We start from the raw sequence: 26,604 nt of genomic DNA, 5'->3' as shown, positions 1-26,604 counted from the left end.
CAACCCCCAATGTACTTTTTCCTGTAATACTTTATAATGTTAATTAATAACTTTTAACAAAGATAATTTCTTTCCATAATGAAAATCAGATCATTAATGTACCACATTTAGAAATACATAGAACATCTTTAGCCTATTTATTTTTTATTTTGTTTTAAAGAAAATCCTATGCTGTTTGATTTTATGCCACACAATTGTCCACAGATTCCTGGTTAAAGGTCCTGGCTTTTAAGATCCTTGTGTCACTACGAAAAATTCAGTTAAAATGATCCCAACAAAATAATTTAAGAATAGTTGCGATTTATTCATAATTATGATTAAATGAACTGAGCAGTTCTAAAATGCTTAAAATATGATGCTATAATACCTAAGTAACAACAAATTGATAAAAAATCTATTCAAGTCTCTTTTGAGTAACATTAAAATATCAGTAAGCACACTTTCCACATTCAGAATGTGTCTTCGCAGGATTGGGAAACAATTACACGAGCGTAGAAATCAGTAATCACACGCACAAAAACAAATGGGGATTTCCATTTAAGTTTCAGTTCATCTAAACCAGCGAGAACAGCAGCTCCATTGTTAATGCCATCACTTTTTGTTTTGAGGTAGGTATTGCCTCAGAACACTGTTCTTGGGTCAGCTTTTCAAGTTAAACCCTAATAAGCTATAATGTAACATTGAGGTACAGTAACCTGATCCCAGACTAGCACTTAGGGGTCAACCTCTATCTGAACAAACTCACTCTTCCCGTTTAAAGGGCTGGTGTTCTAGAGAACCATCAGAGGATGAAGACTCTGACACACTATGCCATGACAGTTTAGTCTGGAGGTAATTTGAGGTCAGTTTCATCTGGTCCTCAGTCTCTTTCAGGACTTTGATGTGTGTGGCAAAGAAAAGGTAGAGAAGAGCTCCGGAGAGCAAGACGATCATGCACACAGCTCCCAGAAAGCCCACAGTGGTGAAGGAGAAGTGGCCTCCAGAGCACAAACAGGGAAGGAAGGCCATAGCCAGCAGCAACAGCAGTAGCAGCAGACCTCCGCCTATCAGACACATGGCTTTGGCCTGCAGGACCTCTGTTTGACACAGGCCTTCCTTTATCACTGCTCGAGCCTCTGAGACTACGTCCATCTGCTCTGATACAGGGACTACTGGAGGAAGACACAACAATATTAGAGCAAAACTCAGCCTGGTCTCATAGAATCACATTACTATACCTATATTTTTGTAAAACTAGTTTTACGTGGCTCTTTGTACATCTAGCAGCAGTTTCCTGGTCAAATGAACACTAGAGGCGCTACAACAACACTGACTTTCATCGACTTTCACACAAATCAGGAGTAAAAAAAGCAGAATCACTTACTTTTCCCTGTTCCTCACACAATGTTTTCTTATGACATCTAAACACTTCAACTACTTTTAGTTTTACTTGCAATTAAATTGCACTGCAGCTTAACATGATAGAGCGTTGAACTTGCAATGCAGCTGATCAGGGTACGAGTCCTGAAGAGCACGCATTTCGACGTGAGCTGGAAGGGTCTTACTGTAGAAGCACCACAAAATGATGTGGTTGCTTCAACAATTGCGTTTTTCCATTTCACATTTGCTTTTACACTGAGGTTAGGTTTTTAGGTTTAAGGTTTAGGGTAGGGAGGTGGGTTTTGTTCATTTAAAACTCAGTAAAACCTCATCTGTTTGGGAGAACATTTAACTCACTTTTAGCACCATACAGAAGACATTTCACCTCGGAACTGCCGCGATACGTGTAAGGAACCACTTCATATAATTTTGTTGCCAAAAATGTCACCACGGTCCCGTTATTTTCATGAGATCAGGCTGACAAAACGATATTTGTAAAATCGATTGGTCGGTGGGTTGACGGAACAGCTAGCCGACTTAAAGTCCCTGAGAATGTGGATGAGTGCAGTTTTCTTTGGTCTGTTGACGAATTTCCTACTGAAACATGAAGTTGGGGGTGGGGCATGTTGAAAAAATCTCGTGCCTTTTTAAAAAACAGCCAATAGGCTTTAGTTTAGAGCACTGTAAGATGTGAAGCAATGGACAAAGAAGTCCGTCTGGATGTGTATGGCTGTAGTGGCAGTGCTTTAAAGGGAATGAATTAAAAAACTGCTGCTAAAAATATTTACAAAATTATATACTACAGAATCAGAATCAAAATCAGCTTTATTGCTTACACATACAAGGAATTTGTCTTGGTGACAGGAGCTTCCAGTGTACAACAATACAAAAACAATACAAAAACAGCAGCAAGACATAGATAATAATAAATAAAATAGAAAAAATAGTTATACACATACGTACATACACACACAGACACACACATACATACATACACCCATACACATACGTAGTGCAATCTAATACAAATCTGTTATCTGTTATGTACAGTGCAAATACAAATCTGTTATGTACAGTGCAAATGTTTTTTTTTTTTTTTCAGAGGAATGAAATGGCAGAAGAGGTTGGATGTGTTGGATAAATATAAAAAAAGACTAAACTGTGTATTGCACATAGTTATTTCTCAATGGGGCAATTTAACTGTTCATGAGACGAATAGCCTGAGGGAAAAAACTGTTCCTGTGCCTGACGGTTCTGGTGCTCAGAGCTCTGAAGCGTCGGCCAGAAGGCAACAGTTCAAAAAGGTAGTGGGCAGGGTGAGTGGGGTCCAGGGTGATTTTTCCAGCCTTTTTTCCTCAATCTGGAAGTGTATAGTTCCTGAAGGGGGGGCAGGGGCAACCAATAATCCTCTCAGCAGTCCGAATTGTCCTTTTTAGTCTTCTGATGTCTGATTTCGTAGCTGAACCATACCAGACAGTTATTGAAGTGCAGGGGACAGACTCAATGACCGCTGAGTAGAACTGTATCAGCAGCACCTGTGGCAGGTTGAACTTCCTCATCTGGCGAAGTGCTGGAAGTGAGTTTCCCCTGTCTCACAAGCTGCTACCTGTCCATCTGAAAGTTGATAATCCACTGACAGATAGACATGGGACAGAGAGTTGGTGTAATTTATTCTGGAGTATAGCTGGGATGATGGTGTTGAAAGCTGAACTGAAGTCCACAAAAAGGATCCTTGCATATGTCCCTGGTCTGTCCTGATGTTGCAGGATATGATGCAATCCCATGTTGACTGCATCATCCACAGACCTGTTTGTTCGATAAGCAAATTGAAGGGGATCTAGAAATGGTCCAGTGATGTTCTTCAGGTGGGCCAACACCAGTCTTTCAAATGATTTCATGACCACAGACGTCAGGGCGACAGGTCTGTAGTCATTAAATCCTGTGATTTTTGGTTTCTTTGGGACAGGAATAATGATTGAGCATTTGAAGCAGCATGGGACTTCACACTGCTCCAGTGATCTATTGAAGATCTGTGTGAAGATGGGGGCCAGCTGGTTAGCAGAGGATCGAAGGCACGCTGGTGAGACACCATCTGGGCCTGAAGCTTTCCTCGTCTTTTGTTTCCGAAAGACGTGGCTCACATCATCTTCACAGATCTTAAGTGCAGGTTGAGTGGCAGGAGGGGGGAGGAGGGGGGTTGCAGGAGGTGTTGGTGTTTGTGTGAAGTGAAGGTCAGAGTGGGTGTGGGGTGTGAGATTGGGCCTTTCAAACCTGCAGAAGAACACATTTAGGTCGTCAGAGAGTTGTTGGTCCACCACAGGTTTGGGGGTAGGAGTCCTGTAATTTGTGAGTTGTTTCATGCCACTCCGCACTGATACAGGGTCGTTAGCTGGAAACTTGTTTTTCAGCTTCTCAAAGTATCTTCTTTTAGCCACTCTGATTTCCTTGTTCAGTGTGTTTCTGGCCTGATTGTACAAGACTTTATCCCAACTCTTGTAAGCATCCTCTTTGGCCTGACAAAGCTGCCTGTGCTCTGCTGTAAACCATGGTTTGTCATTGTTGAACTTTAAATAAGGCCTAGTAGGAATGCAAATATCCTCACAGAAACTGATATATTATGTAACAGTATATGTGAGCTCATCCAGGTCTGTGGCTGCAGCTTCAAAAACACTCCAATCCATGCAATCGAAGCAGGCTTGTAGTTCCCGCTCTGCTTCATTGGTCCATCTCTTTACAGTCCTTACTACTGGCTTGGTTGATTTTAATTTCTGCCTGTAGGTTGGAAGAAGATGAACCAGACAGTGATCAGAGAGTCCCAAAGCTGCTCTAGGGACAGAGCGATATGCATCCTTTATTGCTGTGTAACAATGATCCAGTATGTTCCTGTCTCTGGTGGGGCATGTAATGTGCTGTTTGTATTTGGGCAGTTCATGTGTGAGATTTGCTTTGTTAAAATCCCCAAGAATAATAATAACTGAGTCCAGGTATTGTTGTCTGTGATTTGATCAGCCAGCTGTTGCAGCACCGCATTCAAACATAAAGAAAACTCCCGCGGCGAGTAGAAAGGCTTACAGTTAATAAAGAGAGCTTCCAAATTAGGACAGCACATCCTCTTTAATGTTGTTACATCTGTACACCAACTTTCATTGATGTAAAAACATGTTCCACCTCCTCTCGTTTTCCCCGTTAACTTCGCGATGCAATCCGCTCTGAACAGCTGGAAGTCCGGCAGATGTAACGCGCTGTCTGGAATGGCTTCACTCAGCCAGGTTTCTGTGAAGCACAAGGCAGCAGAGGTTGAAAAGTCCTTGTTTGTGTGGATGAGGAGATGTAGTTCGTCCGTTTTGTTAGGAAGAGAGCGGAGATTCGCAAGACGAATGCTCAGCAGCATTATTTGAAAGCCCCACCGACGGAGTTTGACCAGCACACCGGCTCGTCTTCCTCACCTGCGTCTCCTGAACAACAAAGCCGCGCCTCCAACTAAAATGTCTAGCAAAATGTCTGAATATTCAAAAACCGGGAAAAGACTGTCTGGTATAAGCTGTCGAATATTCAGCAGTTCGTCTCTGGTAAAACTGACTGGAAAAAGATTACTAAACACAGGACAAACAGACAAAAACAACAAAACAATAGGAGCGCTCCACACCAAGGCGGCCATCCGTGGCGCCATCATGATGTAACAGTATATATACATATACAGTATACAGAGTTGCAATCAAAATTATTTTTTTTTTACAAAGGATTTACAAAGGTAAGCTTTTCTGATGACCCAGAATTTTTAAACATTACATCTACATCAGTTGAGTGACACATTCAAAGTCATAGTGTGAATATATAACCTAATATTTCTAAATAGCAGGATTTTTTTTAAATACAGCCATATCGAGGGCCTGGGTAGCTCTGCGAGTACTGACGCTGACTACCACCCCTGGAGTCGCCAGTTTGAATCCAGGGTGTGCTGAATGACTCAATGAAAGTGAACCAAATTGGCCTGGTTGCTAGGGAGGGTAGAGTCACATGGGGTAACCTCCTCGTGGTCACGATTAGTGGTTCTCGCTTTCAATGGGGTAAATTGTGCGTGGATCGTGGAGAGTAGCATGAGCCTCCACATGCTGGGCGTCTCCGCGGTGTCATGCACAACGAGCCACTTGACAAGATGCGCGGATTGACGGTCTCAGAAGCGGAGGCAATTGAGACTTGTCCTACGCCACCCGGATTGAGGTGAGTAACCGCGCCACCATGAGGACCTACTAAGTAGTGGCAATTGAGCATTCCAAATTGGAAGAAAAGGGGATTAATAATAAATAAATAATAAAAAAAAAGAAATACAGCCATATTATAATTATTCAACCCCTATTGCATGTAGCTGTTTCTTAAATATGTAAGGCTACACAATTAATTGTTTTAAAACAAAATTAAGCCATCATTCTACAATACACTTAAGTTTTATAATTTAAGTTGTGTCATAAGCAAAAATGTATTTCTATGCAAAAAATGCAATTAAAAATAAGCTGTCACAAAAGCTTATAGAGGAGATTATTTCATTACATAAGAAAAGACCATAGCTAAAAGTATATTTCCAAGGCACTTCAATTTCCAACAGACAAAGTTGGCAGCACCATTTATTCATTTTTAAAATATTGTACAACATCAACCTTCTTGGGGTGGAAGAAAACAAAACTTCACCAAGGGAAATGATGACTTGAATATTCAAAAAGGAATTTGGAAAGACCTGTGGAGTCCTGGAAGAAGATTTTATGGAAGTATGACACTAAACTGAAAATGAGTTTTAGACCCATGGGTCAGTAGTACATCTGGAGCAAAAAAGGCAAGGTGATGGCAAGAACGACACCATCCCCACAGTCAAGCATGGAGGTGGGTCAGTCCTGATATGGGGGTGTGTTGGGCCTCATATATTCAGATAGAAGACAAAGGCAGGCCTAACACGGTCGTAAAACCTGACTGAGGCCCACACAGAGTCTTACTGATAAAAACTGTGCCAAAATCAAACAAAGGGAGTCCAAAACAGACTACAAATCCCATGAAGCCTTGCTCACTAAAGGATTGAACTCTCAACTCCTATTGGATGAGGCACACAACAGAACGGCCCTCAACCATGACGTCATCGGGAGTAGAAATAACTCTGAGATCATTCCGGGATTTGCTTCCAGCTACTTTGCTCGCCGTGTGTAGACGCAGCTCTTCGCTGCTCTCAGGTGTAGCCTCGTGGCACAAGGAAGTAATGTCTGACTTGAAACTGTGGCCATACAATCTCCATCTCGCTGGACGAGTTGAGATTACTCTGTGTTCCACCGAACACTCTAACGGATCCGAAGGAGACCGCCGAGCAATCCGCATCTTCATCCGTTTGCCTGCAGAAGTGAAGAGAAAATATTTCTCTTCCCTCTTCAATCAAGTCGACGTCGCTGATTTCTCCACCTGCCCGCCGAGAATCAGAGCGAGGAAACGGCCTCCCGTCATCACCCGTGCCTCGAGGAACTGAGTCGGAGTTAAAGTACGGATGAACACACATTCGTCTGTGTCATCATACGATTCAAGTAGGAGGTTTACAACTGGGCAGAGATAGAATATTATAGTGTGTTATTCTTTATTCTCTCTCTCTTGTACTAACCACACACACGCGACCCCTCACAAACATTCTCGCACACACTTTTAGCTAGTAGATAACTTCGTGATTAAGCTCAGCTTTGTCCCTAAGTTATCGTACAAGCGGAGACACGCAGTAAACGGGAAGACGCCATTAACTGGCTTCTCTCCACCCACATTCGCGGCCATATTCTCTGGCCGGAAATCTCGTGTGACGTACTCTCCACAAGAGTCACGTCCGCCATTTTGTGTGCGTCACTCCTTACACACACACCCCCCCATTCACACACACACACACACACACACACACACACACACACACACACACACACACACACACCCCCATTCACACACACACACACACACACACACCTTTCTCTCATGTGTTATAGGATTATTTTGTTTACCACTAATCATGTCACTGTTTAGTTTGTAGTTGTAAGTCGGAAGTTTATTGACTGCATTGTATTAATTATTAATTGATATTACTGCATAAATAAACTTTGTTATATTACAAAGAGAAGTGTTTTGGTTTGTTTTGCATACACCTATATATATATATATATATATATATATATATATATATATATATATATATATATATATATATATATATATAAATACTCAAACCAGCCCGTCTGGCACCAACAATCATCCATGCGATTATCTAATCAGCCAATCGTGTGGCAGCATTGCAGTGCATAAAATCATGCAGATATGGTTCATGAGCCTCAGTTAATCTTCACATCAACCATCAGTGTGTTTGTGATCTCAAATGTGATCTCAGTGATTTGGAGTGTGGCATAATTGGTGGTGCCAGACGGGCTTGTTTGAGTATTTCTGTAACTGCTGATCACCTGGGATTTTCACGCACAATAGTCTCTAGAATTTACTCAGAATGGTGCCAAAAACATATCAAAAAAACCTCCAGTGAGCAGCAGTTCTGTGGACGGAAAAGTCTTGTTGATGAGAGAGGTCAACAGAGAATGGCCAGACTGGTTCAAACTGACGAAGTCTACGGTAACTCAGATAACAGCTCTGTACAATTGTGGTGAGAAGAATATCATCTCAGAATGCTATTCTGAGATGCGGGTTGGCACTCATTTGGTGGCACGAGGGGGACCTACACAATATTAGGCAGTTGGTTTTAATGTTGTGGCTGATCGGTATATATATGGTTAATGTAGTAAAACCCTGGTTAATATTTGTAAGGTAAGGTTAGGGTTAGGGGTGTATATAGGGTGTCTCTGGTACTCTAAATGAACACAATACAAAATAAACACACTACTATTTAATTACGAGTGAAAGTAGTATAAGCCACTAAGTAAAATGGATTGCTGTGGACTGTAGGCCAGTGATAGGCTTTTGTTCAATAAAACCCCTATCTGTTGTTCATCTGAATAATAAATAATGGAGGGGACACCTAATATGATGGTCCCCCAATATCTATGGTCGTTAAAGTCCTGGTACTTTGCGTGATATACTATATATCAAACACATATCACATATCAGGTATTCTTTGAATATTCCATTAATCCAGTATTCCTACAACTGAAATAAATTCCTCCATCTATTTCATATGCACCTACATTCACTATTGTGCTGTTCTCTGAAAATGTTGCCGACATACCAGTATCTGAGCACTCTGTGTTCCTCACTCCATGCTGTCTGTTGTCCTCTGACTGTATCAGGGCCAGTTCAGCAGTCAGGGACTCATGGTCCGAATATGGAAAGGGTTTATCAGCCACTGAACCCTTAGTGGTGGACAGAGACTCACATTTCACGTTCACTCTCTTAGAGCCCTGCACAAGACAAAGAAAAAGCAAAAAAGCAAAAAAACTAAACAAAACAAATGATATATACATATAAATAAATATTTTGTTAAACACTCATATTTACATTGAATAGATTGAATACACTGTACAGATTGTGTTAAATATTCTCCATTACAGTTAAGTGATTAAAGTCAACATGAACCATTTTTTGCAGCCCATTTTACTTCCGCAACGTAACATACTATATTTCCGGTTTTTTTTTTAACTTTAAGCTCATAATGCTACGACTTTATTCTAATAATTTTGACTTTATTCTCAAAATATTATGACTTTAATCTCATAATACTATGACTTTATTCTAGTAAAAGGCATGTTATGAGATTATTCTCAAAACATTTCCACATTATTCTCATAATACTCTAGCTTTATTCTCAAAATCGTAGATTTTTTGTAAACATGGCACTAAAACGCCGTCCTAACATTCTGTACGTGTCATACTTATTATTTTTAACTTTTTAATTTCCAAGTAAAGTTTTTTGTGGGTTAGAGTACTCGACAACAAAATTATTTGATAATGCCCACCACTAATTCAATTATTGCATTAACATGGTTAGTAATTTTAGAAAGGCTGCTTTACTGTACCTACAACAGTAGCCTAAAACAATGCCTATTAAGCTATTTTGCAATTTATTTTATTTTTTTCAACGGCCTGAGTGACGTCATATGAAAAAGGAAAGTTGCTTTAGAGGTAGAGCAGGTTATTACATTTTGGTGAAATATAACATTTTGTTTTTCCTTTGGAATAATGCAATGATGAATCATGGGAAATAAGGCCAGGAATATGTAAGAAAGTAAAAAGGGTCAAATTTGATGACATACTGACTTTCCGTTTCACAGTCAATAGAACTATTTGCTTTCAAATCTGACATCACTAATAAATTCATAAACAGATTTTACCTTAAATTCTAGTTAATTAGTTGTTGCTGGAAATAATAGCTTTATATGAAGTGTCCTGATGATTATTTTACCTTCATGAGAATGTAGTCAATCCTGATGCCTTTCTCAAATGGAACAAGATCTTGCTTCTTTGTAAAGTGATTGTCTGCTATAAGAGTGTGGCCATCTTCACACCCCTGCCGAGAGCAATAGAAAGTACGGATTCTCCTTTCACTTTGTGTACAAACAGGATATACAGTGAAGCAAATGTGCCAAGGAAGTGAACTCACATCAAATGTGGCTGCTTCAGTATAGCAGTCTCTGAGTCCAGTGTGAGCTCTTATGAGACGGTTCCCAAGGTCCTGAGGGTGCATGTTTAAATCCCCTCCCAGAATCACCATGCCTGCTCCACAGGATGTATGGCTAAAGAGGGCATACAGTATGGAGGTATATAGTGGACAAAATAAAATAAATACATAAAATTGCTAAATCAATAAATAAATGCATACAGATATGAATGTTTAGCATAATTAAATAAGGCATGAAATAAATATATATATATAATGAAAAAATTATATAGTGGACAGAAATCAATTAATCAATCAATGAACCGTGAGATGTTGCAATCAATAAGTAAACATACTTTCAGTTGTAATCTGAAACATCAGGTGTTTATGTAAATAAATAAATATTTCAGTCATATTTACTTTATTGCAACATTTCATGATCTATTTAATTATTTCATAATATTTATGTACAGTGCCCTCCATAAGTATTTGGACAGGGAGACATTTACATAATGTTGGCTCTGTACTCCACCACAATGGATTTGAAATGAAGCAATCAATATATGATTGAAGTGCAGACTGTCAGATTTTATTTGATGGGATTCACATCCAAATTAGGTAAGTGGTTTAGGAATTACAGCATTTTTTTTATACATAGACCTCCCTTTTCAGGGCTTAAAAGTAATTGGACAATCGACTGAAGATGTTTCATGGCCAGATGTGGGCTGTTCCGAGGTTATTTAATTAAAAATTAAGCAGTTAAAATGTCTGGAGATGATTCCAAATGTGGAATTTGCCTTTGGAAGCTGTTGCTGTAAACTCTCATTATGAGGTTCAAAGGGCAGTCAATGCACATAAAGCTGGCCATCATTAAGCTGAAAAAAAAAAAAAAAAAAAAAAAAAATCATCAAAGAGATAGCAGAAACCTTAGGAGTGGCCAGATCAACAATTTGGTATATTCTTAAAAATGTATTTTTGTCTTCTGATCACAAAATTCTTTCCTTGGAAAAGAAAAACCACTTCACAACATCAAGCCATGTTAAGAACACTCCAGGAGGTAGGCGTATCGTCAAAGTCTGCAATCAAGAGTAAACTTCATGAAAGCAAATACAGAGGGTTTCCCAAAAGGTGCACACCACTGGTAAGCCTCAAGAATAGGAAGTTTGCTTAGACTGCCAGAAAGTATTTAAAAAAGCCTGCCAAGTCCTAGAACACTTTTCTTTGGACAGATGGAACTAACACACAGTCTACAACAGGCATGTCCGTTGACGAGACGCAACGCAACGGCTTGAGGCCGTCTACACTGGAAACGTCATCAGGAGCATTCTAAACCGTTTATTTGTGTTGTTGACAGTAGTAGTGCCAGCGCATGAAGCGCAAAATGGAACGGGACACACGTTTACTGTTGGACACTTCCAGTTCAGACAGCATCATTGATTATAATGGGTTCTATAGCTTTTGACGAGATAAAATGCGAGAGGACGGCGCTTCACAGTACTGATGGGCAGTGACCCGAAACATACTGTGAAAGCAATCTGAGAACTTTTCAAGGCAAAGAAGTGGAATTTTCTTCAATGGCTGAGTCAGCCACCTGACCTCAACCCAACTGAACATGCATTTAACTTGCTGAAGACAAAATTTAAGACAGAAAGACCCATAAACAAGCAGCAACCATAAGACAGCTGCAAGGCCTGGCAAAGCATCACTTTCCCGGCAAATACTGATATATGTGATTAATTGTGTTTCTTCTTCTTCTTTTGGCTGCTTCCATTAGGGGTCACCACAGCGGACCATCTGTGATCCGCATATTTGACTTGGCACAGGTTTTACGCCGGATATGTAATTAATTGTGATTATTCTGATTAATTAATCAGCTTGTCATGTAATTAATTCGAAAATTTTAACTGATTAAAAGCCCTTAAAATATTTATTTACTTTTGTCCACAATATGCCATCATAATACGGTATGGGCTTGTAAAGTGAATTTGACTCTAAAAATACGTAACCTTAGGTCTTTTGTCAAGTATACACGTCTTTCTTTGTTACTTTCTTCTTTCTTCACCTGTCAACCTACAATAATCTCTTACCGCACAAATTGCAGTAGTTCCCACGACTGCACAATTCTGTGAGGCAGGTATTCATCTCGCGCCCTGGAGTACTCGGCATGTAACTGAGGAAAAGAGTATCATTACTAAAAGAGCATCATATTCAGTTACACACAAATGTACCAAACAGAACTTGAAGAACATCTCACGAAACTTATTAAAACCAGCCTGGATTGACACTTGATACAGTACTTTGCATATAATTAACCGCATTTACAAGTACATGTTCTTTTCTGAAGAAGTGGTGCTTGCACCCATGCAAAAGTCATACAGAGCGAAAATTATGCTTGGTTTAGCAACAATCATAAGCAAACAAGAAAGACTGACACAACCGTTGGGTTATTATTCATGAAACAGTGAGTGTACTATTTGTAACTGCTAGACCCAAAAAGGAAAGCGCTGGCAACAACGATGTCAGCATCTTCCAATTCTGTTTTCAGAAACAACATTTTTTAAGAAATTACATTTATTTTAGGTTCTGGCAAACTTTGACTTACATGAGTAACATAGACGTGTGCCTTCAACCCGAACATGTCTACAATGACCAATCCCACTGCTTTACCTCCAAACCAGTCACCATGGCACAGCTGAGATGCGCACACACACACACACACACACACACACACACACACATTAAGATAGATTTAGAAAATGTGTCATGTAATGCATGGGAGGTTGTTATACAAGTCACTGCTATGGACCAAAACAAGTATCAGATTCCTCTACATGATTTAGTCACATTCAGTCTCATTTTTCACATCATTACGGCTCTATTATAAGCTTATGATACACAAAAAGTATGTATGTTGGGGATAAACAATAAATTCTGACGTAATGTTTGGCCATGCCTTGTCTTAGAACAGCTTCTTGAGATGTTCAAAGGCCATCCATATACTGTACTGTGCTCACACACATGGTGATAAGAATTGAACAATGCACAGTCAGTCCGGTCATTATCACTCAGTAAAACCCAAAGTGAAATAGAAGGTCTTTTATCACCCTGAAGGGGTTTTTCACAATTATTACATGGTTGCTTTCCAAATAAATGAATAAATGGATATAAAATATGACATTATGTGAGATGAAATAGACAGCAGAGTGATGCGTGAGACATGAAACTTGCACAGTTATGTACATAGGAAATCAGTTGCCTGGGACAACGGTAATATATACAGCTTAGTGGTCATAAAACTAAAATATTTGACTAGAGAATGCAGCAACTGACCAATCAGACTCAAGTATTCCAAGTAACTCACCATATATGGGTAGCCATTGAGAGAGTACTGGTAGAGCAGTGCATCTTGGATTCTGTGTTTGGAGAACACAGCAAGCCCACTGCCAATAACTCCACTGTAAAAACACCAGTATCAGATAGTAGAGCGTAAGTAAAAATGAATATTTCCTAATACACTGTATATATGGACAAACTATAATGAAATATATATATATATATACATATATATACATGAGTACATGTAAGGGATAATTCACGGCTAGGTGTGCGTTAAACTATTTTAAATGCACGACATATAGGCGAAGGACGACCCGACGCGAAACCTCCGATAAGTGCATTTAAAATCATTTAACGCAAACCTAGCCATGAATTATCTCGCTTATACCGTAGTCACTTGCCAGATTTGATTAGTTACAGCTGTTATAGATTTTTACAGCATAAATTTTGACTGGAAGAATAAAAAATAATTTTATCTAAGGGCTGTTAGATCTACAGCTCCGCCTGTTCTAAATCAGATGCAGAAAAAAAGTAGTGCAACCACATACATAGGTCAGAATGGGGGTTGGCACTCCAGAGAAAATGTATTATTTAATTTGCACTCTGTCGTTTTCACATTAATGTGGAAAAACCGGCATTACAAACGTGGCACTGACTGTAAAAATAACACTTACTGTACGATAAGGGGAAAACCATTCAAAACACTCTGAAACCTGCAGATTTTGACCTCTCAGACATCGGTATGGTATCCATCAAGGCTGCAGGACTGACTGAATTAATGAAATCACAATTTGTCCTTGCACGGTAGTGCTTCACCGCAAACAAACAGTGCTTCTCCTTCAGCGTTTGAGTCAGAGATGTGTACACAATACATTAATCATCTTACATCGCTTTGTCGGACAGCGAAAGATGCATTTAATAGGTCCAGATTTCCTTCTCTCGCCCTCTTTGCAAAACAAGCTGAATTCCATTATATTAGCTATGCTGGTGAAAATGGTTACTAAATGTTTTCAATTGCTGTTGCTCACTCTGCTTGCACTGTAATGTTATGTTGCTGTGGTTATAAACAGCGCATCATTATCGAACGGTGATTAAAACTGACCGTAACTACCTGTACATTCAACGGTTTGAACCGCACGCATTACAGCCAATCAGAATAGAGTATTAGAACAACACCATGTTATAATGATAAAGATAAGACAGCAGCTAAGGGTCAACTGCAAGTACTCTGTAAATAACTGAATAATCAATCAAGGTGTTATCTCCAAGAAAGACTTTTCAGAAACCTCTTAATGCACATCACCCCAAAATGGAAATTTTGTCATAATTTACTCACCCTCATGTAATTTCAAACCCGTATGACTTTCTTTCTAACATGGAACACAAAAGGAGATGTTTTGAAGAATGTTCACGCTGCTGTTTTCCATACAATGAAAAAATACAACAAAGGGTTGTCCAGTTTGAATGTACAGAAGGGCAAACAGGCTTCCTGCACCTTTTTTCCAATGAATCTTCATGACTTCATCAATTTTCCAGTTGTTCGTGATTAGTAGATATGGATACTTCTTTAAAATAATTGTATGGAGATTGCACCTATAAAAAGAAGTTTCTATCCAATGAAATATTTTAGAGCTGAGCATGACTATAAAAATTTATATCAATATATATTTATATCAATTTATATTCAGCATTAAACTTTCCATTACTTTTTAACGTACAGTATACTGTATATCTCCATGACATTTTCAGCCTTGGAAATCACAATTTTAAAATTCCCTAATATTTCAACGTTTTCCAGGACCGTGGAAACCTTGTGTGAATGAGATATTAGAGCTGTGTCAGAGGGCAAAATTTTCATTGAATATTTTGTTTTGGTCTGATTATCATTCAAAGCTAAAATGTGACTTCAGAAGACTTGGTATATACCACAAAGTAGTCATTTAGACTACTTTTATGGTGTGCTTTTTGGTGCTTGACAGTCCCTCCCTAGTCACAGTCTGCTTTCATTGTGTGGAAAAGAGCAGCATGAACGTTGTTCAAAATGTCTCCTTTTGCGTTTCACAGAAGAAAGTAAATCATACAGGTTTGAAATGATGTGAGGGTGAATAAATGATGAGCTATTTATAGTAGGGATTTTATTTCACACCTATCCTTTCTCCTTGATACCCTCTGCAATACTCTGGAATGTGTGAGAGCGTCTTGCCGCCTGATCACTGATAAAAAGGTTTCAAAGTCTCTCTTTCAAAATATCAATCACTTTGAAGTACAAAGCAACATTCAAAATCCCTCCATGTCATAGTGAGAACTGACCTCTTGAAATAGTGAGTGTGAGGATGAGAGGAGGAAAGTTTATTCTTCAGGAAAAGGAAATCTTTTTCACTCCATACCTAGAAAAGTGAACAAGATACCAAAATCAGTACAAATGCCTGTTTACGCAGATTTCACACAATGTTGAAATGTTATAATTTTATGAGGACATAAATTAATAATAAGAAGAAGAAGAAGAAGAAGAATTTTACAGTTTTCTTATGTGCATACTAGAAAAAGCTTTCCTGGTCTCTTACACAATGTCCTAAACAGGCACAGCATGAAAAAGAAAGTTTGTGCTCCTTTTGACCAATGAAAATCCATGGCTTTTCCTGTTGTTCATGATAATGATTTATAAAAATAATTTTATAGAGATCACACCCATAGAGTCATTTCTAGCAATGAAATATTTGTAATACTTTACAATAAGGTTCCATTTGTTAACATTAGTTAAAATGAACAAACAATGAACAACACTTTTATCACATTTAGTATTCTTGGTTAATGTTCATTTCAACATATACTAATCTAATTTTTAAATCAAAAGTTGTATATGTTAACATTAGTTAATGCACAATGAACTAACATGAACTAACAATAAACAATTGTATTTTTATTAACTATCATTAACATAGATTAATAAATGTAGTAAAAAATATGTTGTTCATTGTTTGTTCGTGATACCTAATGCATTAAGTGATGTTAACAAACAGAACCTTAAAGTGTTACCAGTAAATATATTAAGTATCATGCATTATATTTGAATAATGAACAATAATTTAACAGCATTTATTAATCTTGGCAAATGTTCATTCATAAAAATACTATTGTTAATTGTTATAATTTATATTAGATTATACCGCATAAACTAATTTTAACATATGCACATTATACACATAATTGTATATGTTTACTTAAAATAATAATAATTATATATCTATATCTATATCTATATCTATATATATATATATATATATATATATATATATATATATATATATATATATATTAGTATGGGTTGAAATTAACCAAGATTACTAAATGCTGTAAAAGTATTATTCATTGCTAGTTCATGTTTACAGACGTAGTTAGTTAATGTTAATGCATTCAGCCTGTGAAATATTTTAGAGCTGAGCACAGAATAAACTTATTTTAACTATGGAAATTTCCATACATTTTAAGAATGTATTTATTTATAAATCTAATTAGCATGCTTGGAATTCACAATTTTACAGTTTTGTGATTTTTCCATATTTCCATGACCGTGGGATCTCTAGATAAAGCAATCCCGTCCATTAAATCTACATTTATGTCTTAAGCAGTCGTGACCATGACAAGCACCAGGAACTTTTGTCAGTTGCCAGATATTATATTTCAGTCGTGTCACGCTCACTGAAAAAAAAAAAAAAAAAATTAAATAGTTTTATATATATATATATATATATATATATATTGTTACGAAGCCAAGACGAGGAGTTGAACCCAGATGCAGTTTATTGCACAACTCATGAAGAAACAGAGAAAAACAAGCAAAAAAACCACAGATTAAATCAGGATTCTAGGGAACAAATATAAATGATGACCAACTGGTAAATAACTCACGAAACTAGAATTAAAGGAAGAGCTGAACACACTAGAAGCGGGTCCAAAAGAGACTAGACAAAGACTGAGGGAAAGTGGTGAGACTTTATATTGTCCTGGTTGATGGTTTGATGGGGAGCAGGTGAGAGTTTGGAGGAGCAGAGGCTGATGAGGGCATGACATCATATATATACAGGTGCATCTCAATAAATTAGAATGTCGTGGAAAAGTTCATTTATTTCAGTAATTCAACTCAAATTGTGAAACTCGTGTATTAAATAAATTCAATGCACACAGACTGAAGTAGTTTAAGTCTTTGGTTCTTTTAATTGTGATGATTTTGGCTCACATTTAACAAAAACCCACCAATTCACTATCTCAACAAATTAGAATACATCATAAGACCAATAAAAAAAACATTTTTAGTGAATTGTTGGCCTTTTGGAAAGTATGTTCATTTACTGTATATGTACTCAATACTTGGTAGGGGCTCCTTTTGCTTTAATTACTGCCTCAATTCGGCGTGGCATGGAGGTGATCAGTTTGTGGCACTGCTGAGGTGGTATGGAAGCCCAGGTTTCTTTGACAGTGGCCTTCAGCTCATCTGCATTTTTTGGTCTCTTGTTTCTCATTTTCCTCTTGACAATACCCCATAGATTCTCTATGGGGTTCAGGTCTGGTGAGTTTGCTGGCCAGTCAAGCACATCAACACCATGGTCATTTAACCAACTTTTGGTGCTTTTGGCAGTGTGGGCAGGTGCCAAATCCTGCTGGAAAATGAAATCAGCATCTTTAAAAAGCTGGTCAGCAGAAGGAAGCATGAAGTGCTCCAAAATTTCTTGGTAAACAGGTGCAGTGACTTTGGTTTTCAAAAAACACAATGGACCAACACCAGCAGATGACATTGCACCCCAAATCATCACAGACTGTGGAAACTTAACACTGGACTTCAAGCAACTTGGGCTATGAGCTTCTCCACCCTTCCTCCAGACTCTAGGACCTTGGTTTCCAAATGAAATACAAAACTTGCTCTCATCTGAAAAGAGGACTTTGGAACACTGGGCAACAGTCCAGTTCTTCTTCTCCTTAGCCCAGGTAAGACGCCTCTGACGTTGTCTGTGGTTCAGGAGTGGCTTAACAAGAGGAATACGACAACTGTAGCCAAATTCCTTGACACGTCTGTGTGTGGTGGCTCTTGATGCCTTGACCCCAGCCTCAGTCCATTCCTTGTGAAGTTCACCCAAATTCTTGAATCGATTTTGCTTGACAATCATAAGGCTGCGGTTCTCTCGGTTGGTTGTGCATCTTTTTCTTCCACACTTTTTCTTTCCACTCAACTGTCTGTTAACATGCTTGGATACAGCACTCTGTGAACAGCCAGCTTCTTTGGCAATGAATGTTTGTGGCTTACCCTCCTTGTGAAGGGTGTCAATGATTGTCTTCTGGACAACTGTCAGATCAGCAGTCTTCCCCATGATTTTGTAGCCTAGTGAACCAAACTGAGAGACCATTTTGAAGGCTCAGGAAATGTTTTGAGTTGATTAGCTGATTGGCATGTCACTATATTCTAATTTTTTGAGATAGTGAATTGGTGGGTTTTTGTTAAATGTGAGCCAAATTCATCACAATTAAAAGAACTAAAGACTTAAACTACTTCAGTCTGTGTGCATTGAATTTATTTAATACACGAGTTTCACAATTTGAGTTGAATTACTGAAATAAATGAACTTTTCCACAACATTCTAATTTATTGAGATGCACCTGTATATATATATATATATATATATATATATATATATATATATTATATATATATATATATATAGAAAATATTAAGTAAATTCAACATTTACCCATGTAAAAAATGAATGCTCTAGCTTGTAAGTAAATATTACTGAAGATTCTTCATTATCTTTACAATGTGTCATCATGTATCAATTCTAAAGTAGAAAACCTTGTCATATATATTATTTGAGTAAATTTCACTGGTAAATAATATAAGTACATTTTACTCAACTTTTCGAAGCTGGTTTTCCCAGCATGCACATGGCTTGAATAATTAATGAGTTTGCATGGTTTTACTGTTTGCAAGTGTGTTAACATTACGTTTGGTAGGTTTTCTACTCAAAATTACCCATTCATGATCAGGAAATATCTGTAGATTGTCACTGTCTTCGTGTTTTATGCACCAAGTGTTGAGCTTTGCATGCACAGCTCATTTGCTTTGTTCATATTTCAGGTAATGCAAAGTGATGTTGTCTCATAGACTACATACAGCTGCATGAATTAAGCATATGGTGCATGATTCAAAATGAAGTTTTTTTTTTTTACATACCATGTATATCATATTTGTCAGTAAAACTTCCTGTATTTACTCAAATGTTTAAGTTAAATGTACTCACACACTTTAATCAATTATTCATTAAATAATAATTCAATTATATCACGAAGTTAAGTAGATTTAACATAATTTTACTTAGTAGTTTTACTTAGACAAAACTGTGTGCAAAAACTTGCTAAATAAAAATTAAATAAATCTTACTAGTCATTTTTTCAGTGTGGGTAGCCCCACCCACAGTTAAATTTCATTGGCCCAAAAATCTCCATGCAGCTGTATGTTAAACATCAAATATGTTCAGATTGGCTGTGATTGTGTTACATTGTGTGAAACTGTGTTGCACAACACCTGGTTAGGACAAGGTTTTATTCATACATACAGGGATATTATGTTAAATTAGAAGCTAAAGCCACAAGGACATACAGTAAAACTGAACTGAATCCCTGAATCTATTCAGAAGACACAGGTTTAAATCATTTGAAACTGTGCAACCTACTTCTTGTAGCAGGGCGACATCATGCTGTTCTCTGTCCAGCAGTTCTGCTATCATCTCGTACCGCTGTGCACAACATTGACTGAGGAATCGAATTCCCCTAAAAAGCACATCCACCAGAAAATGAGAAACACACCCGCAAAACCACAGTCACCATTGTCTTGTGAGCCACTTCTTCTAATCCACACGTGAAACCCCAATCACATCAGAATAACATTTGCACACGTGAAGCCATTATCCTGCGCATACTGTATAAACACAGCTGACCTCTGACCCCGTTAGATTCACAGCTTTGTGTGACATCACATGCATGCTTTTAATCAAAAGCTGAGTCGTCGAAATGAGTGGAAGTTTTGAAAACCACATTTTTCTGTCTTAGCTGTACAATCACAGGCTGTGTGTATCTCTGCTGACATTTTGGCTGTTGTTCTGGAACATGGTGCTGACAGTGCTGGCATCAGCAGAGCGGGAGGCCTAGACTGCAGGTCATGTGACTGCTGCTGCAGCCCTGTCAGCTCATGTGCTTTCACCTTCATACTTACAGAGACTTCTACAAAACAGCTAGAATGAATCATAAAAGTCAATTACCTGTTCAATGCTTTGAGATCTATTAATTATACACAATGTGCTTCTTTCCTGACCAATGATTTATAAGTGTAATTTTTTTCCTTTCTCTTGTTCTGTTCACATATATGGCTCAGTGAATGTATTTGCAGTGTATAATCTTTATGCAATGTTAATAATAAAAAAAAAAATATTATCATAAAAGATTCACCAGCACATGGTCTATATATTATGGCTAAATAAGACAAAAGTGATATTATTTTGTTTAAACCCATATATTGGATGACAGAACTTTGAATGGATGTGAAGAACCCAATTACTAAAACATTATTAAATTATTTCGGCACTCTTTAACGTGCAGCAAACTCATAAAGCAACCGTAAATAAGTACTTGCATTATAAATTAATTAAATAAATCCAGCAAGCTCCAGTAATCTAATGTCATACTTCAAAGAGAGCTGGAATTCATCTAAAAATGATTAAACATCACAGATTGCATTTTATGCAGATGTATGATAAATGCTTATAAATGAAAAATAAATAAATAACATTATAATAAACCTTATTTTAGTAAAGAACTTTAAATGGATGTGAAAGACCCAATTACTAAAAAAGTAGGCTACTAAATTTTATAATTAATTTAATTCACACTTAAACGTTAATTAATTAAAATGAATTAAATAAATAAATAAAGCCTATTAAGTTGAGTAAAAATGATAAAAGAGCGCTGATTCGTCACCCCAAATTCACTGTAATGATAAACCCGCTTTGCTAGCGTCATGTGGCGTGGAGAGTTTCATGTGAGCTCACCAGCAGTTGAGAGAGAAGACGCGCAGTTTGGCGGGCCGCTCCGTTGCCATGGTGCCGCGCAGCTCAGGCTTCAGTCAGCTCCAGAAAGCGCGAGTCATTTGAGAGTGCTTTAAACCCAAGTAGGTATAGCTGCAGGCCGGAGACCTTCAAATGGGGGCGGAATCTCTAAAAGAAGGCGGAGTTACTCCAAAAGAGGGTTGCACCCGCTCCAAAAGGGGGCGTCACTTCCACTCAGGGTAAAGGTTAGGGAAAGAGTTAGGTAAAGGGCTCTCTATTTCTTCAATGGCGGTTCGGAGCGACCGCCCCTTTTTGGAGCACTGCCTGCAACACACACACACACACACACACATACACACACACACACACACACACACATATACACACACACACACATACACACACACACACACACATATACACACACACATACACATACACACACGCACGGTCTGGGGGCTGAGCTTACAACGCAGCCAAACTCAGTGACATTTGAAACCATTACATTGATTTGTATTTTTTTATTAAAGAACTTACAATGAGACTCAGATTGATAGTTTATATTTATTTTGAATACTCGAACAGGTTCATACCTACAATAGATTCGCTTTAAGCTTAATTTATAGTATAAATACCTGCATGACATTGCTACTCAAATCGATGATCCGCGCGATCACGATAAGCGATCCATTCCTGAGCGCGTTCGTGACTGTATTGTTCCAATGACAGATCGATAATCATCATCGTCCCGTCAAATGGCCTCCACTGTAACATCTATCAGTCACTGTATCCACTTGATCATATGACATTACGCAGCACAAAGTAGCCGCTGAGAAAACGCCGTACGAGCCGGTGCGCATGACACACTACCGTATGTAAACACCCGCGTGCATTGTGGGGAATGTAGTCAATGTTTTCTGATTGGGACAGGGGTCAGTTGTAGCATTTTTTTTTTTATTTTTTTTTTACATTTTGGATAAATCACAGGATATAATTAAGATACACTACCATATGTCTTTCGTTTTTCTTCTTATTTATTTATTTATTTATTGCCACAAAAGAGGCACATTCCTACTCATACCAATCAAATCATTTTACCATGTTAATATTTGAATAAAAAAAGTAAATTAAGTCAAGTGCGTTAAATGTTACAATTGTAAAATATAGTTTCATTAAACATATTTCAGAAAGAAAACAAATAATACTTTACCAGACATTAAAGGACTCTTGTATTGCACAATATATTTTGTTTACAAGAGGAACAAATTTGCTGTTTGAAATAGCTTTTAAAAGCTGTTTGAGTTGCAGCCTACACTATGACAGGGTATGCAGTGTAAAAATTACACAGTGACACAATGAATGATGTTTAAAATCCTTTTTTTTTTTACCCCCTTGCCACAATAGCAACATTGATGACATGCATCAATACACTCGTAGTTAAAATGTGAATACAGTTCAACATTATAGATAGCAATAATTATAGATAGCAACAGCTGCTATAGTCTATTATAGCCTATGAACTATTCTAATAATAGTATTCCATTATGTGATATGTATCCTTGTTTGAAAAAAAAAAAAAAAAATTCTGGGATCATAAACCGAAAGCCTCATGAATTCACAAGTTAACTAAAGAGTGCAGATTCCTTTTTTGTTTCTAGTGCATATGATAAAAAATAAATAACTTTGAGATTTTGGCTTCCAGGGCTCCAATGTCACTTTATTAGCATATATACTGTATGAAACACTGTACAGATATTAAAACCCTTGTTTAATAATAACCAGAGCAAAGAATGATATTGGAACAAAGCAAAAAATAAAGATGAAAAAAAAGAACAGATAAAAACTTTTCCTTCTTAAAATATACACAGAACATTTTGTAGCATGTCAAAATCAATTTCTATTGTTCTCTCTCACATACACACAGATATACACCCAATTACAAAAACACACACTCACACAGAGGGATGATTTTCCTTATAGATGTCAAACATGACCTGAACCACACAATAAGGCAAGACAGGGTTTTTCGGTGGATGTTGTTCAGATTCAATTGGATGTCATTCTGTATAAAGACCTCTTTGGTATTAGGGGCAATCTTGTACAAAAATAACCTCTTTTCCACGTATTCATGTTTGCATGCAGAGTTCCAAAAGGAAAATGTCCCACAAATATACAGTATATGCTACAGTTATCCCCTTATGCAATATATACGTGCTTTCCATAAAGCATTGCACAAATGTGGATAAATGTACCAAAATATAATGTCCTAAATGATACAAACAGATGATTGAATGTCACTCAGTAATTATGTTCAATACAGTGCCAAGACGCTGGTCTTTCTAAAGAATGTATGTATTAGACTGAAATAAAATGGTTCAGGGACATATAGAAAAAATTACTGTTCAAGTAAAGCCTTTTCTTGCTTTTAAATGTTAAAAACATCCTCACCCAGTTTTTAAATAAGCACCCAGTTTCATATGGAACAAAGCCAAGTTGATTATAATTGCTTGGTGAATATATAATTAATATGTTCTTAGATAAAACTCTAAAATACTGTAAGTTTAAACCCAATTGTCACCTGCCGAGATTTGTTTTGTCCTACTGTAACCCCACAGCAGAGTTGGCCTTTCTTGTCTTGGAAAATGTTATCTGATTTACAGAATTCTGCTGCCTACTTGCCAGTGCAGGTAGGCTCTAAGTGTGATAAGGCACTCAAAATCAAGTAGAACCAATACATGTCCCATTTTTTTCAGTAACCATTATGGCATTGGCAAATGGTTTGAAATGAAAATTGGGTTTCAAACCAATGTTTTCAAAATGCTCCAAAAGCATGTATATACGTGTAACACCAGGAGGTAGAAGTAGCTCACACATTTACACTTTCAAAAATAGAAAATCAAGCCAAATACAGAGCAACACTTCCAAAAGTGTGTAAAATGCATGAAACATGAACCAAACTGATGCTGTTCTCTTGTAACTTACATTTACCATCATGACAAACATTCAAAATTCCTTTCCTATATGTAACAGTTTTATTTTTTATATTACAATCAAGACTTGCTCATCCTTCTGAGCACAATCTGAACCCCCAATGTGTCAAAGGTTAGAGGTAGTGTGCTGATGTCAGTGGTGTGTCAAAACAAAAGATTCAGAACAAGCGTATCCTATCACAAAGTTCCCGATAAGAGACCTTGTATTGATTAGCATTCATTTTCTATTTGCTTACAATCACTTTTAAAAAGACCTTTGTACCTTCAGCATCTTAGTATCTTTAACATGACAAGGGTCTTAATCAGAGTTAACCCACTTTAGACATTCAAGAGCTCTTCTCTCACAAAACAATAAGTACATAGGAAGAAACAGAATTATCCCTGAAAGTAAATTTATTTTCCTTTTAAAGAACAGAACTAAATATTCAATACAACCTAGTGCACAGTATTCTGGTTTGTGTTTTTGAACTTCAGCTTTGTCTAATTTTGCCTTGTACATTTTTGAACAGCGTCTGGAGGTCTCTCGAGCACAGCGATCATTCAGTCTTTGACGAGTCTGTAAACATGATATTGTGCACCATGGTCACTCGTGGACACCTCAAACACGAACGCAATGCAAAGCAAAGTCTCTTGCGTGTCCCTGTTTGTCACAACCTGGTGAAGAGAATAACAAATATAAGGGAAGTACAACAGAACACTATAATATGCAGTTTTATGCTGAAGACAATGTAATTAATGATAGTAAAGTAGCATGGTATGGTATTATTATAGTATAGTATAGTACAGTACAGTACAATATAATATAGTATAGCACAGTACAGTGTAGTACAGTATTGCATAGTATGGTATAGTCTAGTATAGTATACTACAGCATAGTGTAGCATAGTAAACTATAGTAAAATATTGTCTAGTAAGTATAGCGTAGTATATTATAGTGCAGCATAGTATAGTATTGTATAGTATGGCTTAGAATAGTGTGGTTTAGAATAGTACTATATAATATACTGTAGTATAACATGGTACAGTGCAGTACATTACTGCACAGTATGGTATAGTCTAGTATAGTATATTCTAGCATAGTAGAGCATTGTAGAGTACAGTCCAGTTAGTAGTTTTGGGTTCGAGTCCACCTTAGTCAAGTCCGAGTCTTTAAATATTCGTGTCCGAGTCCAAAAGGGGCCGAGTCGGACTCAAGACTGAGTCATAACAGGCCGAATGAATCTGTTCATGAATCTGAATTAAAATTGTAACCGTAAACTCAACATCAATATTTTAAGCTTATTTTAAACTTCACAACTAAGAAAAACAGTTTGTCAATATAAATGTAACAAAAACACCTCTGTTGCCTTTCATATATATATTTTATGATTAGTATCCTGCTGAACAAACTTCAAAGTGGTTTCAGAATGAAAGCATATGCTTTAAGTGTATGAAGACAAAACTGTCCTTCAACACACTTCTTATTGTGTTCTGTTGACATTTAAATTGTTTGTTGCTTTTTCCTCTCCACTCATTACAACCAAGGTTATTATGTTTGGAGTTTTTATTTCTACTTAATTTTCAATTTGTCAATTCAATTTAATTTAGTTTTATTTAAAATGATCCCTATCTATAGAAATAATAGTCTATACTGAGATTTCTTTCTGAATCTTTTTTCTCTATCTGCTGACAGATTTGGGAAAATACAGTACATACAAACAAGTCAACACAGTAGTGATTAGAACTCACTGAGAAGTTATGTCTCACGATTTGACTGCAAATGCTACATCCAAAAACACTGGAAAAGCCCACTGATTTTATAGTCTATAATTAAATTATAAACAAAACATTTCACTGCCCAAAAATATCCTAATATTTTATTGTGCATGGCTGAATGTTGTGAATGGTGGACAAATGCTGTAAAAGAATGAATTTTAAGTAGCTCGTCAATGCTTTGAAAATAGTCAATCAATAATAAATAGGTGCTATTTATCTGTCTAGAGTTGCTGTCTGCTTTAGCAAAAACACTTTTTCCCCCAGACTATTTAAAAAGTTACACAGTTAATTCATAAAGCTATTATGGACCAGTTCAAGCTGACAATACTGCATGGACCACAAGAGACTACAGAAACCTACATGTGCAGATACAGTACACCTAAAAAGACTTAAAATCCAAAATTAATACTATTTTTATATATTTTTATTTTGATATGCTGTTTTTAGTAAACTGTGAGAGACATGATGT

General features: G+C 37.2%; 2 protein-coding genes across 5 annotated transcripts in view; both read right to left on the bottom strand.

Moving 5' to 3' along the window:
• Window positions 1-283: 283 nt before the first annotated feature.
• On the bottom strand, window positions 284-22,223 carry LOC127419284 (sphingomyelin phosphodiesterase 2-like). Of its 3 annotated transcripts, none has more exons than XM_051660572.1 (11): window positions 22,026-22,223; window positions 21,394-21,714; window positions 20,023-20,119; window positions 15,611-15,687; window positions 13,326-13,419; window positions 12,567-12,656; window positions 12,052-12,134; window positions 9,968-10,100; window positions 9,770-9,874; window positions 8,597-8,768; window positions 284-1,151 (listed from the first exon to the last, which is right to left on the bottom strand). In XM_051660572.1, exons 2-11 carry the CDS (start codon window positions 21,441-21,443, stop codon window positions 742-744), a joined length of 1,311 nt encoding a protein of 436 aa, XP_051516532.1. In that variant the 5' UTR covers window positions 21,444-21,714; window positions 22,026-22,223; the 3' UTR covers window positions 284-741. The 3 variants fall into 3 exon arrangements, with proteins under 3 accessions (XP_051516532.1, XP_051516534.1, XP_051516533.1); XM_051660574.1 differs by having other exon boundaries at window positions 284-1,148; XM_051660573.1 differs by lacking the exon at window positions 22,026-22,223 and having other exon boundaries at window positions 21,394-22,002.
• Window positions 22,224-23,086: 863 nt separating this feature from the next.
• The window catches only part of LOC127419377 (transcriptional enhancer factor TEF-5-like), a 39,219-nt gene continuing 35,701 nt past the window's right edge, over window positions 23,087-26,604 (bottom strand). For both annotated transcript variants that reach the window (XM_051660727.1, XM_051660728.1), the window contains one exon: window positions 23,087-25,034. In XM_051660727.1, the coding sequence (XP_051516687.1) occupies window positions 24,921-25,034 (114 nt within the window). In that variant the 3' untranslated portion in view covers window positions 23,087-24,920. The remainder of the gene's footprint in view (window positions 25,035-26,604) is intronic.

Source organism: Myxocyprinus asiaticus, chromosome 28, assembly GCF_019703515.2.
Source record: "Myxocyprinus asiaticus isolate MX2 ecotype Aquarium Trade chromosome 28, UBuf_Myxa_2, whole genome shotgun sequence".
Classification (NCBI taxonomy): domain Eukaryota; kingdom Metazoa; phylum Chordata; class Actinopteri; order Cypriniformes; family Catostomidae; genus Myxocyprinus; species Myxocyprinus asiaticus.
The sequence above is the reverse complement of the archived record's forward strand: the minus strand, read 5'-3'. Positions and strand labels throughout refer to the sequence as shown.